Source organism: Mustela nivalis, assembly GCF_964662115.1.
Source record: "Mustela nivalis genome assembly, chromosome: 1".
NCBI classification, from domain to species: Eukaryota; Metazoa; Chordata; class Mammalia; order Carnivora; family Mustelidae; genus Mustela; species Mustela nivalis.
Genome location: NC_139020.1, coordinates 193,145,049 through 193,157,620, shown reverse-complemented (window position 1 = coordinate 193,157,620; position 12,572 = coordinate 193,145,049). Strand labels below are relative to the sequence as shown.

General features: G+C 49.7%; 1 protein-coding gene across 1 annotated transcript in view; it reads left to right on the top strand.

The window, feature by feature from the left end:
• CACNA2D3 (calcium voltage-gated channel auxiliary subunit alpha2delta 3) overlaps positions 1-12,572 on the top strand; it is a 477,844-nt gene that overhangs the window by 273,940 nt on the left and 191,332 nt on the right. The window contains exon 9 of the mRNA XM_082725822.1: positions 7,040-7,123. Coding sequence (XP_082581948.1) covers positions 7,040-7,123 — 84 coding nt within the window. The remainder of the gene's footprint in view (positions 1-7,039; positions 7,124-12,572) is intronic.

Sequence of the window (12,572 nt, the reverse complement as noted above, 5' to 3'; positions counted from 1 at the left end):
CAGAGCTGGGCCGCTTCCTCCCCACACACCATGTGGGTGACTCATGGCGACTTGGAGGACACCGATGAAGATAAAGGTCATTTGGGTTTTCAAAGCAGCCTGTTAATTGCTGTTTTTTAAAAAAATACCAAAGCTGTTTGAGTTTTACAACTATCAAAAGGATTTGGTAATCACACTAAGAGAGCACGGGGAACTTTTCATCTTTGAGACGCTTAAAAACATTAATTAGTAAGAGCACGGTACCTGGTGGAAAAAGGAAAAGCCTTGTTGTCCGGACATGCCCAGTTGTGTTTCTCCCACCTTCCGGCTGCTTTGGGACACACCCACCGGGCTTCCCTCCTGCGTCTCTGGGCTTCTCATCTTCCCATGCGCAGGAAGGATTTTATCTCCATATACAGACTAATCGGGACATCGCGGTGCTTGTCCCTGCCATCCTGTCATCTAGCTTACTTAGCAAGGTCTGAGCCCCATTGCGGCACACCACTAGAGGGCCAGCACCATTCTGATGGGGATCCCAGCTACCACGGTGCCCTCGGATGCTACCAGGCTTGTCTGAGACTCTGAGTCAGATACTGGCTAATGGGCCTGGCGTTACCTGTCCTGTCTATGTGGCCCGATGCCAGCTCTGTGTATGCCTTCAGTGCGTCCTTACTTGTTCTCAATCTGAAACTGACTCTTGCGTGGGCTTCGGCTATGGTTCTGCACCCGCTTACCATGCCGGCTGTGTGCAGCGCTGTGGGTGGTCGCCATCGGAGCTGAGACCCCCTCCAGAGAGGCAGTGCGGACGGTGGTGAGGACCCAAGGCTCAGCTACCGAGCAGAGGTGGGGTTGAATCTCTCAGTCCTAACGTCAATCAGCTGTGCCGCCGCCACATGGTCTGCATCCCTGGACTCCGCATTTGCCTGTATGTGGGGGCGATCAACCCTCCAAGGAGGTACACGCTGCGTTTAGCACCGTGCCTGGAAAGAGAGCATTCACTCTTCCTGAGCAATGATAGGAGGGACGGGAGAAGCTGGCTGGCAGAAAACTGTCTCTCTCTCTCTCTCTCTCTTTTTTTTTTTTTTTTTGCTAAAGGCAGTCACTTGGAAAGCAGAACAGATTGGTTGCTACATTTTATAAATTCCTCGTGGGAGAAACAATGAACTTAGAGAGCTGGAAGCAGTAACTGCTTCCAAGGACTTACCTTTGGGCCAGCTAGCCGAATAGTGGGTGGCGATGCCCTTGTTATCCGTTTTATGATAGCAAGGGCAATATTTTGTTTTTCATTCTTGCCCTTTTTGGTATTTTCCAAATTTTCTACAGTGAGCAGTTTTTACATGGAAAATCGGGGATCGGGGTGGTGGGTACTTACTTAAAAAACAGCAAAAGCTTAAACTAAACGTGGACTCTCGCTGGGAGAGCAGTGTCTGATACTCTGCTTCTACTGAGTCTCCGCTGACTGGGGCCACCCCCTCTGAGGCTGGATCTTGCATGACAGCCAGGGAACTTGACTTGCAATTTCTAGGGGACAAAGCTATAGCCCTGTCTCAGGCCTAACTGGCCACATGGCCTTGGGGCCACATCCTGTTTGCGACCCTTCCCTTTGACCTTGAGAATGGACTGCAACACCAGGTTGAACTGCCACTTTCAAAGTCTAGAAATATGATTAAACAGCCACACTGTAAAGAAACATTGTATCCCATGAGCTTTGGCACTGGGTGGAGGCAGGGGCTGCCACATCCCTGAATGGGTAATGACGTTAGCATTTACTGGTGTTGGACTAGTGAGTGTTTCTCGAGACTGTTTGTTAGAACATACCCTGTGCGGTGCCACATTTGTGCCCATTTGCTTCCCACGCCAGCCCTGTGAGCTGAATGCTATTACCCCACCCTGCAGACGAGCAGCAGGGGGCTCAGAGAAATGCATGCCCGCCACGGAACATGCAGCCCGTGTGTGATTCAGAGATCCAGGCTGCTACCTGCTCTTCCAACCGCCCTGATGGGCAAGCAGTGGGTCATGACCTACACCCTGAGTGCAGGAGACGACCCTGCTCAGACAGCTTCTCCATGCTTTGCTGAGGCTTCCCCAGGCCTGGCTCAGTGCCTGATAAGTGTATTTGGGGGGGATGTAGGTGAGTATAGGAGAAAATAAGGGACTGGATGGAGGCAGGAGGGAAGGAATGAGGTGCCCAGGAGCCATTAGGCCATGCTGTCTTGTGCGCAGAGGAGAGAAGATGTGCCTCCTTTCCTTCTCCTGAAAGGACTACTTCAGTCCCTGGGACGAGAGGAGACTCAGGCCTTGGGGAAGTGGCAAAGGTGTTCACCAGCCGAGGGCCTTGCCAGCCTTGGGAGAGAACATCTGCCCAGACAGTGGCTGGCTCCCCGCCCTTGGCCACACCCCTGCACCAGATGGCATTAGCTCTGGGCAAGTTCTCTTCCTCTCCAGTTGTGGGCCTCCCAGCCCCATCTCCTTCCTTCCTGTTGGCAGCATGGAGCGGCACGTACAATTTATCAATTATTAGCATACACAAAATGCATCTCACGGAGGCTGTACGGCTGTATGTAGATGATTTTCTCTGGCCCTTCCAAAAAACGCTCAGGGAAAGCAAAGGCGTTTTTGGTTTTTTCGAATGAACATGAACGTGACCATCACCTTAGCCCATCCTGTTGTGCTTCCGGAAGTCGGTCTGTAGGTAACCCCAGCAAGCACACTCACGGAATCCGGGAAACACCACCTGGCGGGTTCAGGCGCGGAAGGCGTGCCCCCCGCCCCCACCGATGGCTCCCGCTGGCCCCTCAGATGGGTGTCCGTCCTGTCCCGTCCTCCCGGGCCACAGGCTGGTTTGTGTGTTCACCACATCTGGCCTTTATTTGAAACCCCACCTCAAAGTATTTCATAGCACAGAATATCTTTCCTTATTAAATTCTCCCCCACATATTTTTTTCATAAAACAGGCACCAAAAACTACAAACCTACCCACGGCTCTCAAAGTATCTGTTTATAAACCTTTGGAAACCGTTCGCAATTCGTTAATCACATTTTCAAAGGAAGTTACAGTTTATAGATACACTAACAAATGCCATATCCGATGCCTCAGCCCCAGTAACGAGATCCTCACGCAGGGAGAGAGGGAGTGGAGCTGGTGGATCCAGGATGTGTCAGAAGCGAAATCCGGAGGGACAGGGGAGAGCTGGCCCAGGAGGCTGAGGTTTACTTCTGTTTCTGTCACTCTTACTCTGTGGCCTCACATCTCTTCTCTCGTGGGGAGAGTCGAGAGAGGGGATCAGCCGTACTCAAACACAGTAGTCTATCTACAGTGACAGTGAGATAGATATTTTTCAGGTCACATGCTCCTAAAACACTGTCAGGAACACTTCACTTAAAATGTACTTTAAAAGTGGTTCATTTACAAGGGAAAATGTTAAAGGCATTAAATATATCCAAGTCAGAACTCTAAAGTTCCTTATGCTTAAAACCCAAGCCAGCTTTAAAAATAAATAAATAAATAAAAACTTTAAGAAGGAAAAGAGGTAATGTGGAGAGCGTATATTTGGTACCTGAAACATCCAAGGGCATAAAGCTTTCAGGTGCAGCTTGATCCAGGCACACACACCATGTTTTCAGGACTCTCTCCTATTTTTTTCTCTGCTTGCTCTGCGCTGGCTTCATTCTCAGGAAGGCTCTCTCCAAGCAGAAGCAGAGATAGTTAAGAGGAGCTCAAGTTCACATCCTACCACCTTAATGGTTCTAGCAGATGTGCACTCCTCCACGGCTGGAGGCCATGCACAGCTCAAGTGTCTTCCTTGTGGAGGTCTCATCTCTAGCCTTCCCATATGCTCTCCTAATGGGAGAGAAGATAAAGGTGGACCTCAGGTCATTATGCTGGAGTGTACTCATCACCCTCAGCCTGTCTTATTTTATGCAACAAGCCACTGATTTTTCCTTCTCTCATTCAAAATAATCACTCTGCTACATTACTGCTTGCATTCTGAAGGAGCTCACCCATTAATAAAGACCCCCATGGGAAACGTTTTAGACTGGTCTCCCAAACCCAGTTAAGCAGACATTGTAGAGGGCCATTCCCACAATGGCGTTCTAGAACAGGTATCCCCAGCCATGCCTGTTTCCTTCCGTGAAATGAAATTACTTAGACTCACTGGCTTGTGGACCAGCCCACTGTGAATGCCTCTTCACCTCCAGGTTTCCTGAATATCAAAAGTGCAAAGTACTGAATTCTTTCCATAGTTATAAGAAAAGAAATGAAGAAGGACATCCAAGAGTGGTCAGAAGTCAAGGGTTCACTTACAGATCTGTGGATTACAGAATTGCCAAGTACCATCTGAAAGGACTTGGGGCTTTGTAGCACAGGTATGAGTTTTTCTGCTGGGACAGTCTTGAGTCCCAGCTGAACTATAGTCCACAAGTCTCCGTGCATAAGAGATGTGGCTTCTGTGAATCACTGAATGGGTCACCTGCATTTTAAGGAAATGACCTGTTAGCCAACTGTAAACGATGAGCCTGTGTCTTGGCCAGCAAGCTCACGGCTCTCAGGAGTCATGCTAGCTATCTATTAAGTCTTGATTCTGTGCCAGGAATGGCTTTGTCCATTTGCATACAGTATCTAGTTAATCTCTCAACCTACCATTGCCCGGGAGGTACTCTTGCTTTTCCTATTTTGCAACTAAGAAAAGGGGACCGTGGAGGAACTTGGCGCCCTGCTCAGGATCACAGGCCCACTAAGTGGCAAATCTACTCTCATAAAGACAAATGGACATTTTCTGAGGCTAAGGGAACATTGGGTGCTTGGGACCTCGGGAGTCTTTTTAAATTTCTTTAGGAGCGTTTGAAATAACGTGAGCTTCAGCCATGAAACTTGGGTCAGGGGCTGGTGATGGGTGGGGTATGTAACACGCTGGCTGTGGGATCTTATCTAAAGTGTCCTTTTACCCATTAGTTAGCTTGTGACCGCCTCTTTTCCTGTATGCATGGTGGGCAATAAACTGACCTTGAAAAGGCAAAATTAAGGGTGATAACCTGCAAGCAGGTCCTTGGAAAAGAAAGACAGACTGCTTCATTGGCTTTATTTATAGTACTGGGTCTTTTCTAGGTATCTGATAAATGTATTTGAATAAATTAATAAAGGAGCATTTTGAAATAACCAAAGGAAGTACTTCTCACCAAAAAACAAAACAAAAAAAATTGAACAACAACAAAAACCATTTTAGACCTAGCATTGTGCCACCCATGAAAGCTCTGCCTTTAATGCCCAGAAGCTGGGGTGTGTGGGCTTCTGGGGGCAACTAGCAGCTCTCAGGAAGGCTCTTACCAAAATGGAGCTTGGAGGCTGTTAGGCAGTTAACAGAGGTCCGAGAGCATCTGACTCTGTCTTCTTGAAGGAATGTGGCAAGTCTTTTAGCATCCTGTGGCCCCTTCCCCATCGCACCTCCTCCCTGTGAGACATGGGTGACAGCTCCACTCGCCTCCTTCTGTTCCTTCCACTCAGCCCCCGCCTGGCTCTCACAAGGGCTGGAGCTTCCATGAACACACAAAGTTTCCATAACGGGATCCAACTGCAAATCTGCTGTCATTTACGGCGGCCTCTGAGGCAGCCACTTCCCCTCCTCTTTGTCTGCGATGGATCCGATGTCCTAAAACTGACCTTGAACATCTGTGAGTTGGAAAACCTGAGAGAAGGGAGTGGCCAGGTGGCTGACCCAGGTGACCCGAGCCCACTGTCCCCAGTGCAGCCTTCCTGGGTGGGGGCGGGGTGGAGTGGGCACACTCCAGAGGTGTCCCAGGTCTCCCGAAATGCACTTGACAAGAAGAATAAAAGGGCGGGAAAACCACTAGACTCTGTTTGGCCCCACAGTGGCCAAGATCTACCCTGTCTGGCCTCTGTCCCCTTGGTCCGACTGGAGGCCCATTCAGATCTGTGTGGTTCAGCATCTCGGCAGTGACCTTCTCCTTCACAACAATGTGCCTTTAGCACCTGTGTCCACAGCAGCCAAGCAGCGTCCAAAATAGTAACCTGTGCTTTGGGGGTCTGAACACTCAATGACATTGTCCCTTCTCAAATCTTACCAATTCAATCCAAAGATGACCAACTTAGGGACCGAAAAAGAAAAAAACTGTACATACATAGGTATTTTTTCCAATATGCCATTGGCCGTAGCTTATGAACTTAAAAGGGGCTGCTTATCTTCAGCCCGCAGTAGAGGGCAGACTTTCCTACATTATAAACATCCCAACCACCAGCATTAAAGGCCCTGAGACACAGGAACGTCCAAACATACACCTGTCCCGCGGATAAAATGGTAGTCTTGTGGGGTGACTAACACCAGTGATTTAGGGTGAAAAAAGAAAAACCACTCTCCCAGTTCTTAAGACACTTATGAGCTTTTCTAGAGAAATGCCCTCATGGCCCTTAAATCTGGCAGTGACTCCCAGCACCCACATCCACTCTGGGCACAGAGGCCGTACTCAGTTCAGTCCTGCTGCGGCCTGTGTGATAGCAAGTAGTAGGCTCCGTGTGTCTACAAAATGTCGCCAGGATGTTGAGCCCAACTACGGAGACCAGTGCTTTTTGTTTCCTTGCCGAAGGGTATGGCATGGGTTTGAGACTGGATTGGGGGGTGGGGGACAAAGGGATAGCACGACATTTTTGGTAAACTGTGAAAAGCCCTTTCCTGGGTCACAGAGGGATGGCTTTTAAAACTTCGGGGCAGAGGAGGAGCTCCCCTATTCCACAAAGGTGCCATCCAGGCAGAGGAAATCTTCGCTTTGCTTCTGGTGGATTCGGAGGCAACAAGTCCAGTAGGTAAATTCACATCCAGGAACATCAGCTCGTTATCCTCCCCAGCTCGGACCAACTGGCCTGGGCTTTGCTGCTTTTACAGTCCGTCGGATTGTACCCCGCTGGGTTCTCTCCAGTGTCTCTTCACTCTGTCCCCAACCAAGAACCAGGGCTTGGGGAGGTACAGGCTGTCCTGGCCGATGATTCATGGAAATTTTTTTTTTTCTTTTCTTTTCTTTCTTTTTCTTTATCTTCTCTTGCTGCCAGTACGAAGAAGGAAAAAAGCGAAGGAAACCTAACTACAGTAGCGTTGACCTCTCTGAGGTGGAGTGGGAAGACCGGGACGATGTGGTAAGTGACTTGATTTCTGAGCCCGGTGAGGCGGGAGCGCTCCAGGGGACCCACTTCGATACCTGGTGGCCACCTGAGCAGCTGGCCGAGCCCCTCCTCTCCCCCTCCCCCAGGACACCTGGACCCCAGAGGGATGTGAAGACAATGGGCTCTTCTCATGGCATTGGGAGTTTATAAGTCTCCTGCTGGCTGGGACGGTTATGGCTCAGCCAGCCACCTGCCTGACACCATTCCCTGCCGGGTTCTGATCCCTTCTGCTGTGGCTTCATCCAGACCCTTCCTCAGTGCAGTTTAAGGGATCTGCCACCTCAGGGGAGCCTGGCCCAAGCCCGGCTGGGCAGCAGAAGGCTGTGCCCACCATCCAGTCAAGGCCAGACGAACTTGCCAGGATGCCATGGGCACAACCCTTGCTTTCAGAGAGTCACTCAGGACCCCTCTGCATGGATGGCGGTCTGTGTCCTGGGCTGTCCCCCTTCCAGCCACACTGCGAGGGCACACTCGCTCCTTCCCCACCCAGACTCAGCCTTCGGCACCGTACCAAAAGCCTTCCTCCTGCCCATGACTTAACCCCATCCGTCTCCTTGTTATTTCCTCAATAAATCAGCTTTCTTCGACATGGCTGACTTTGCGTGAATGTGGGCAGACTGTCCTTAATTAAATGGTCACTTCGCATGAGTTCCTGCCTGGATCCTTGCTCTTGACTTTCTCTGTGGTCCGCCCATGCCAGGACCACAGCTCTCTGCCCGCATCCTCCCTGACGTGTCCTGGGGGTCCTTTCTTCAGTTTGACCGCGGAGAGAGCCGGGGCTCTTTCGCTCAGTCTGTCCTGCTTTCCAAAGAGTTGTTGAGGGGAACCATTTGGACTCCCCAGCTGGGTTCTCTTGCTGTCATTCTCTTCTCTTTGGGTCCTGTGCTCCCTGGACGTCTCAGCTAGCGTAAATCTTGGCGTTTCTTCCTGGCCTGTAAAAGGCAAGAAGCATATCTGAGAAGTGTAGCTGATTTCCTTCTCTGTACTAGGACTCTTGGAACTCAAGTTCAGACAAAATAACTACTGTTTGGTAAAAAAAACAACTCCCTCACCTGTCCTCTTTCCCCCACCTGCTGGTGGCCTGACGTCGGGTCAGCTCAATGACCTGGGAGGGTTTTTACACCTTGTTCCTTAAACAGGGTCATCAGGGTCTTTCGGTTGTGCCACGCCCCGTGTCCATGCTCTCCCCTTTCCTCCTGCTCTGACCGAGAAGCAGGCTGGCGCAGCTGGGAGGGGCGCTGCCGGGGCATTAGCCCGCCTGGGTTCCAATCCCATGATGGCAACCTGCTGCCTGTTGGTCTCAAGCACACAGTTATTCTCTCTGTGCCCCAATTTTGGTTTTGGTCCTTCTTTTCCCAGTAAAGGGAGGATGATGATGATCCTACGTACATCGGACCTGTTGTGACTCTTAAATGTGTTAACATGCTGAAAGATGAAAATGCCTGTCCACCACAGTGTGGACATGGGGAGTGTCTGTGACCCTGGCCAGTCTCTGTACTATTCTCATCAGCATTCATCCTCGGGTAACCCGTTCATGAATGAATGCTCCCCATGGTTTTGCAGCTGCTAAATTGTCTCGTGAGTGTCTGAAGGGGGTGTTCCACTGTTTTCCTTTCTCTTCCATCTTCACTTTATCAGTTGCTTTATTTTGACTCCACTGGACCTTTTGGTTTCCTTTCCCAGAAGGCTGGAACCTTGTCGTCAGCATGCCTCCCCCTCCCGTCATCCCATCCATTTGGATCAATAGGGGAGGAAAACTGCTTTACGCTCATTCTCACGTCGGAGCCCTCACATCATGTTGCTGGAAGAGATTTATGGCTTGGCTCACTCTAACCATTGCCGGCACGCTAGTGAATTTTCGAGGAGCTAGCATCTCCTTTTATTAATGGTGGCTTCCTTGCTCTAACCTCTTTTCTCATCGGAGCTGCGAGCATCGGATTCCCAGCCTCTTACATGTTCTTCACCTCCATCCAACTCCCAGCACTGGGTTTTCCATGTCCACCTGCAGAGTTCCCACATCTCCTGCAAGTTCACTGCTCTTGCTCCACTCCAGCTGGTCTCTCGTGGTCTCTCTGGTTTGGGTCTCTTGTCTTACTTCCTTGAGGAACATGGTACACTCCACGTGTGAATTCCTTCACCTCCAACACATCTGGGGAAGGTCGCCATTTCTCTCCTAGAGATTTGCACTCGCTTGACTGGAGAATACTGGAACCTACACAGAGAAGCTTTGTGACATTGACATGTCATCCCACATGCCCATGTGTGCACCACTGGGGTTGGCATGTGAGTGACAGAAGGCGGGCTTTGGGTCAAGATCTAGGAAAGACTGTGAAGCAGAGCCTGCCCAGCTGCAGAGAACTCCTTGGAAGGAGCTTCCTACTTCTCTTGGCAGCCCGGCTCTTGTTGAATGTAATGATGGTATTTATAACATAGACCCTGTGTCCTTCCAAAAAAGATGTGAGGTCACAAATACTATTAAAACATGTGCAAAATAGACTGGCTAAAATTAGAATCTTAAAAAGAGGGAGAAAAATTAGAAGCCGTTGAGAGGTGTATGAACAGGACATCTGGGCCAGTCTCCAGGCGACTTAGGCATCACATCAAAATACAATGAGTAAGGAGGCTCTTTGGAAACCCAGAAGCCAGGAAGGGAACCTGAGACACCCAGAGCCTGACCTGAATCACCAGTGTGGGTCACCTCTGGGAAGGAAAAAAATCTTTTAAAATGGAGTTTATCCTTTGGTTATAAATTCCTACAGATGGTTGAAGGACTTAAGGATGGCACCTTTCTTCCTTCTTTTACCTTTTAGTCATTCCTAAAACTTTCCACTGTGAACATGATTATTTCTGTGAAAACAAACAAACAAACAAACAAACAAAAAAAACCCCAGAAAAACCCCACAAATGTAGATAATCATAACTGACGTAGCGAGTCCTTCCTATATTCCAGCACTGTTCCTGGTGCTACGTGTGGAGGAACTTGCCGAGTCTACACAGCAGTTTTACAAAGTCAGTGTTACTGCTGTCCTCATCTTGCTGTAAGGAAACTGAGGCAAAGAACGGATTGGTCCACAGGCATGGCGTGTGGATTCCAACCCAGGCCACCTGGCTCCAAAGCTCTTGATCAACTTTGTTATGCCATTGATTCCAGGAGTCCTTAAAGACTCTGTGTCAGTGCCCTCACAGCATTCCCACAGCACCCTCCCCTGAGGGGTGCGGCGGAAATAGGGAGTCCTTGCAGCCAGCTGCTGAGCAAATGCTCGCCATGGGGTGGCGCTGTAAACACCCGCCAGAGTTGGCCTCGGCCCCCTGAAACCCCTTCTGCTGCCCTGTGAGCCTTTTCTGCAGCTCTCCAGTCAACTCACATTTTGCCTTCCCCGCGATGATTCTGTGGAAAATTTCCTTCGAGTCTTTTCTTTCTAAAGCTCCATAAACCTCTTCTCCTGGGGTAAATTGATGGGAACTTGCCCCATTAGTCTGTTCTTCTTCACATCCACTCCAGTGTCTCTGCAGCTCATGCTTGAGCCCTGGGTGGCCAGACCAAGTGCAGCTCCCCCCACCCCACCCACCCCCGACACAGAGAGAGAGAGAAAGAGAGAGAGAGAGAGGATTTTGATTTTGTTGTACGGATACTCTGTGCCTGAGTCTGTTTTCATATCCTGGTTAAACGCTTGCTTGGAAATGACAGACCTGTTTATCTCCTGCTTCTCCCTTCCCCTTTCATGTCTTGGCTTGACCCACATAGTTTGGTCTTGGGGGCCTGGAAGTGGGTGCCACCTGCGCCCCAGGAAAGGTGAGGCTCATGTTCTGATGTGGAGAGCAAACCACTGTCAGCAGAACCAGAGATCATTACACACTTATGCGTAAAACCCAAGGCGGCCAGTGACCCTCTGGGGGAGAGCTTCCTTAACGAGCTCGAGCACAGGAGGAAGAGCCGGAGGCTGTGATGGAACCAGAAGCGTGACCAGCAGCTTGTCATGGGGGTGCTCTGAATGGTCCTCGAGGCTGTTGCGGCTCTGGGGTGTGGGCGAGAGAGAGAGACGGTCTCACTGGGCGCTCCACAGAAACGCGTCCGATCTGGATAACGCAGGACCCAGGAGAAGGAGGGTGTTTCCCAGAGAGGCCGGGGAGCTGATCACCATCCCCAGAAAACTATTTCTAACCAAAGAGGTTAAATAAATCTTTCTTTTATCAACCCCACTGTGGCGAGAGCTGCTTTAATGTCCGCTGCATTATCACGCTTGCATCAGATGGGGAGAAATAAAGGCGTATTGTTGATGTTTTACTTTGCTCTCCTTTGGCACTGTGAAGTTGAACATTGGCACGTGTGATTTTTTTACTGACTACGTAATATGCTAACATTGGGGCACACCCACACTTGCTTGGGAATATTCCTCCGCCAGGCCATTTCCATTTCTCCAGGGACTCACTGCTGTAATCCAGGTCGTGGAAATTTGAGGACCATTTGGCTAGTTCTGAAGAGCACCATCGGTCTTTGCCCTTCCTGGCCTGGTGGGGACCGCGAGCTTCAAGACTCCTTCCCTCTTCTGGTCTCTGCTCTGGGTCCCTCTGCCATCTTGTCTTATAAACTGACCCCTGGGGCAGGGTTGCCACTGACTGGCCATAGTGTTTGGGGCAAGTTGCTCCCCTTCTCAAACCTCAGTTTCCTCCAATGGAAAAGTGACATTTCTAGATTGTTCTGGTCTCATGGTGCTGTATTCTCACCGCACAGTCTGTTGAAAAGGCGCAAAATCCCCCTTTCCTCCCGTGATCATGAGGTCAGAAACTACCTTCCTCTCAGCCCCAGTTCACAAAACCCAGAACTTGTAGGAAAGTTAAAACCTAAGACTGTTGCCTGGTTAAATTTAAAACCTTTTCTTTCATCAAAAAAAAAAAAAAAAAAATCCAGAAATAACAATACATTCTTTTTGTATTCATGCTGTACCATTGTTATATTGATGCTTTAAGTTTGTCTAAATGCTTTCTCTCCTGATTTGGGAAGCAAAACTAACAGCACGGGCTTCAGGGGCAGAGAGCCTGTGTGACTATAGGCAGGTTTCGTAACTCTGTGCCTCAGTTTCTCCACTTGTAAAATAAGGAAAATGATGCCTTATTTTGAGGGTTTTAAAACCTGTGTCTGGCACATTGTAAAAGCTCAAAAGATGGTATCTGTCCATATTATCTGGGCTTTATAAGACCGATCAACACAGTTGCATAGCACCTGACACGATCCCTGGGGTCTGGGAGTCCTCGCTCAGGACACTTTTGATGGAATGAATGAAATGGGAGGAAATGGAGCCACGGAGTGGTCACGGAACAAGGGTGTCATGGGTAAGACTTGGGTCTTGATACCCTGGTTTATTTCTCTTTGGTGGCCTGCCTCACCCGCAGGGGGTGAGGAGCAGCAGTTTTAATGCAGGAG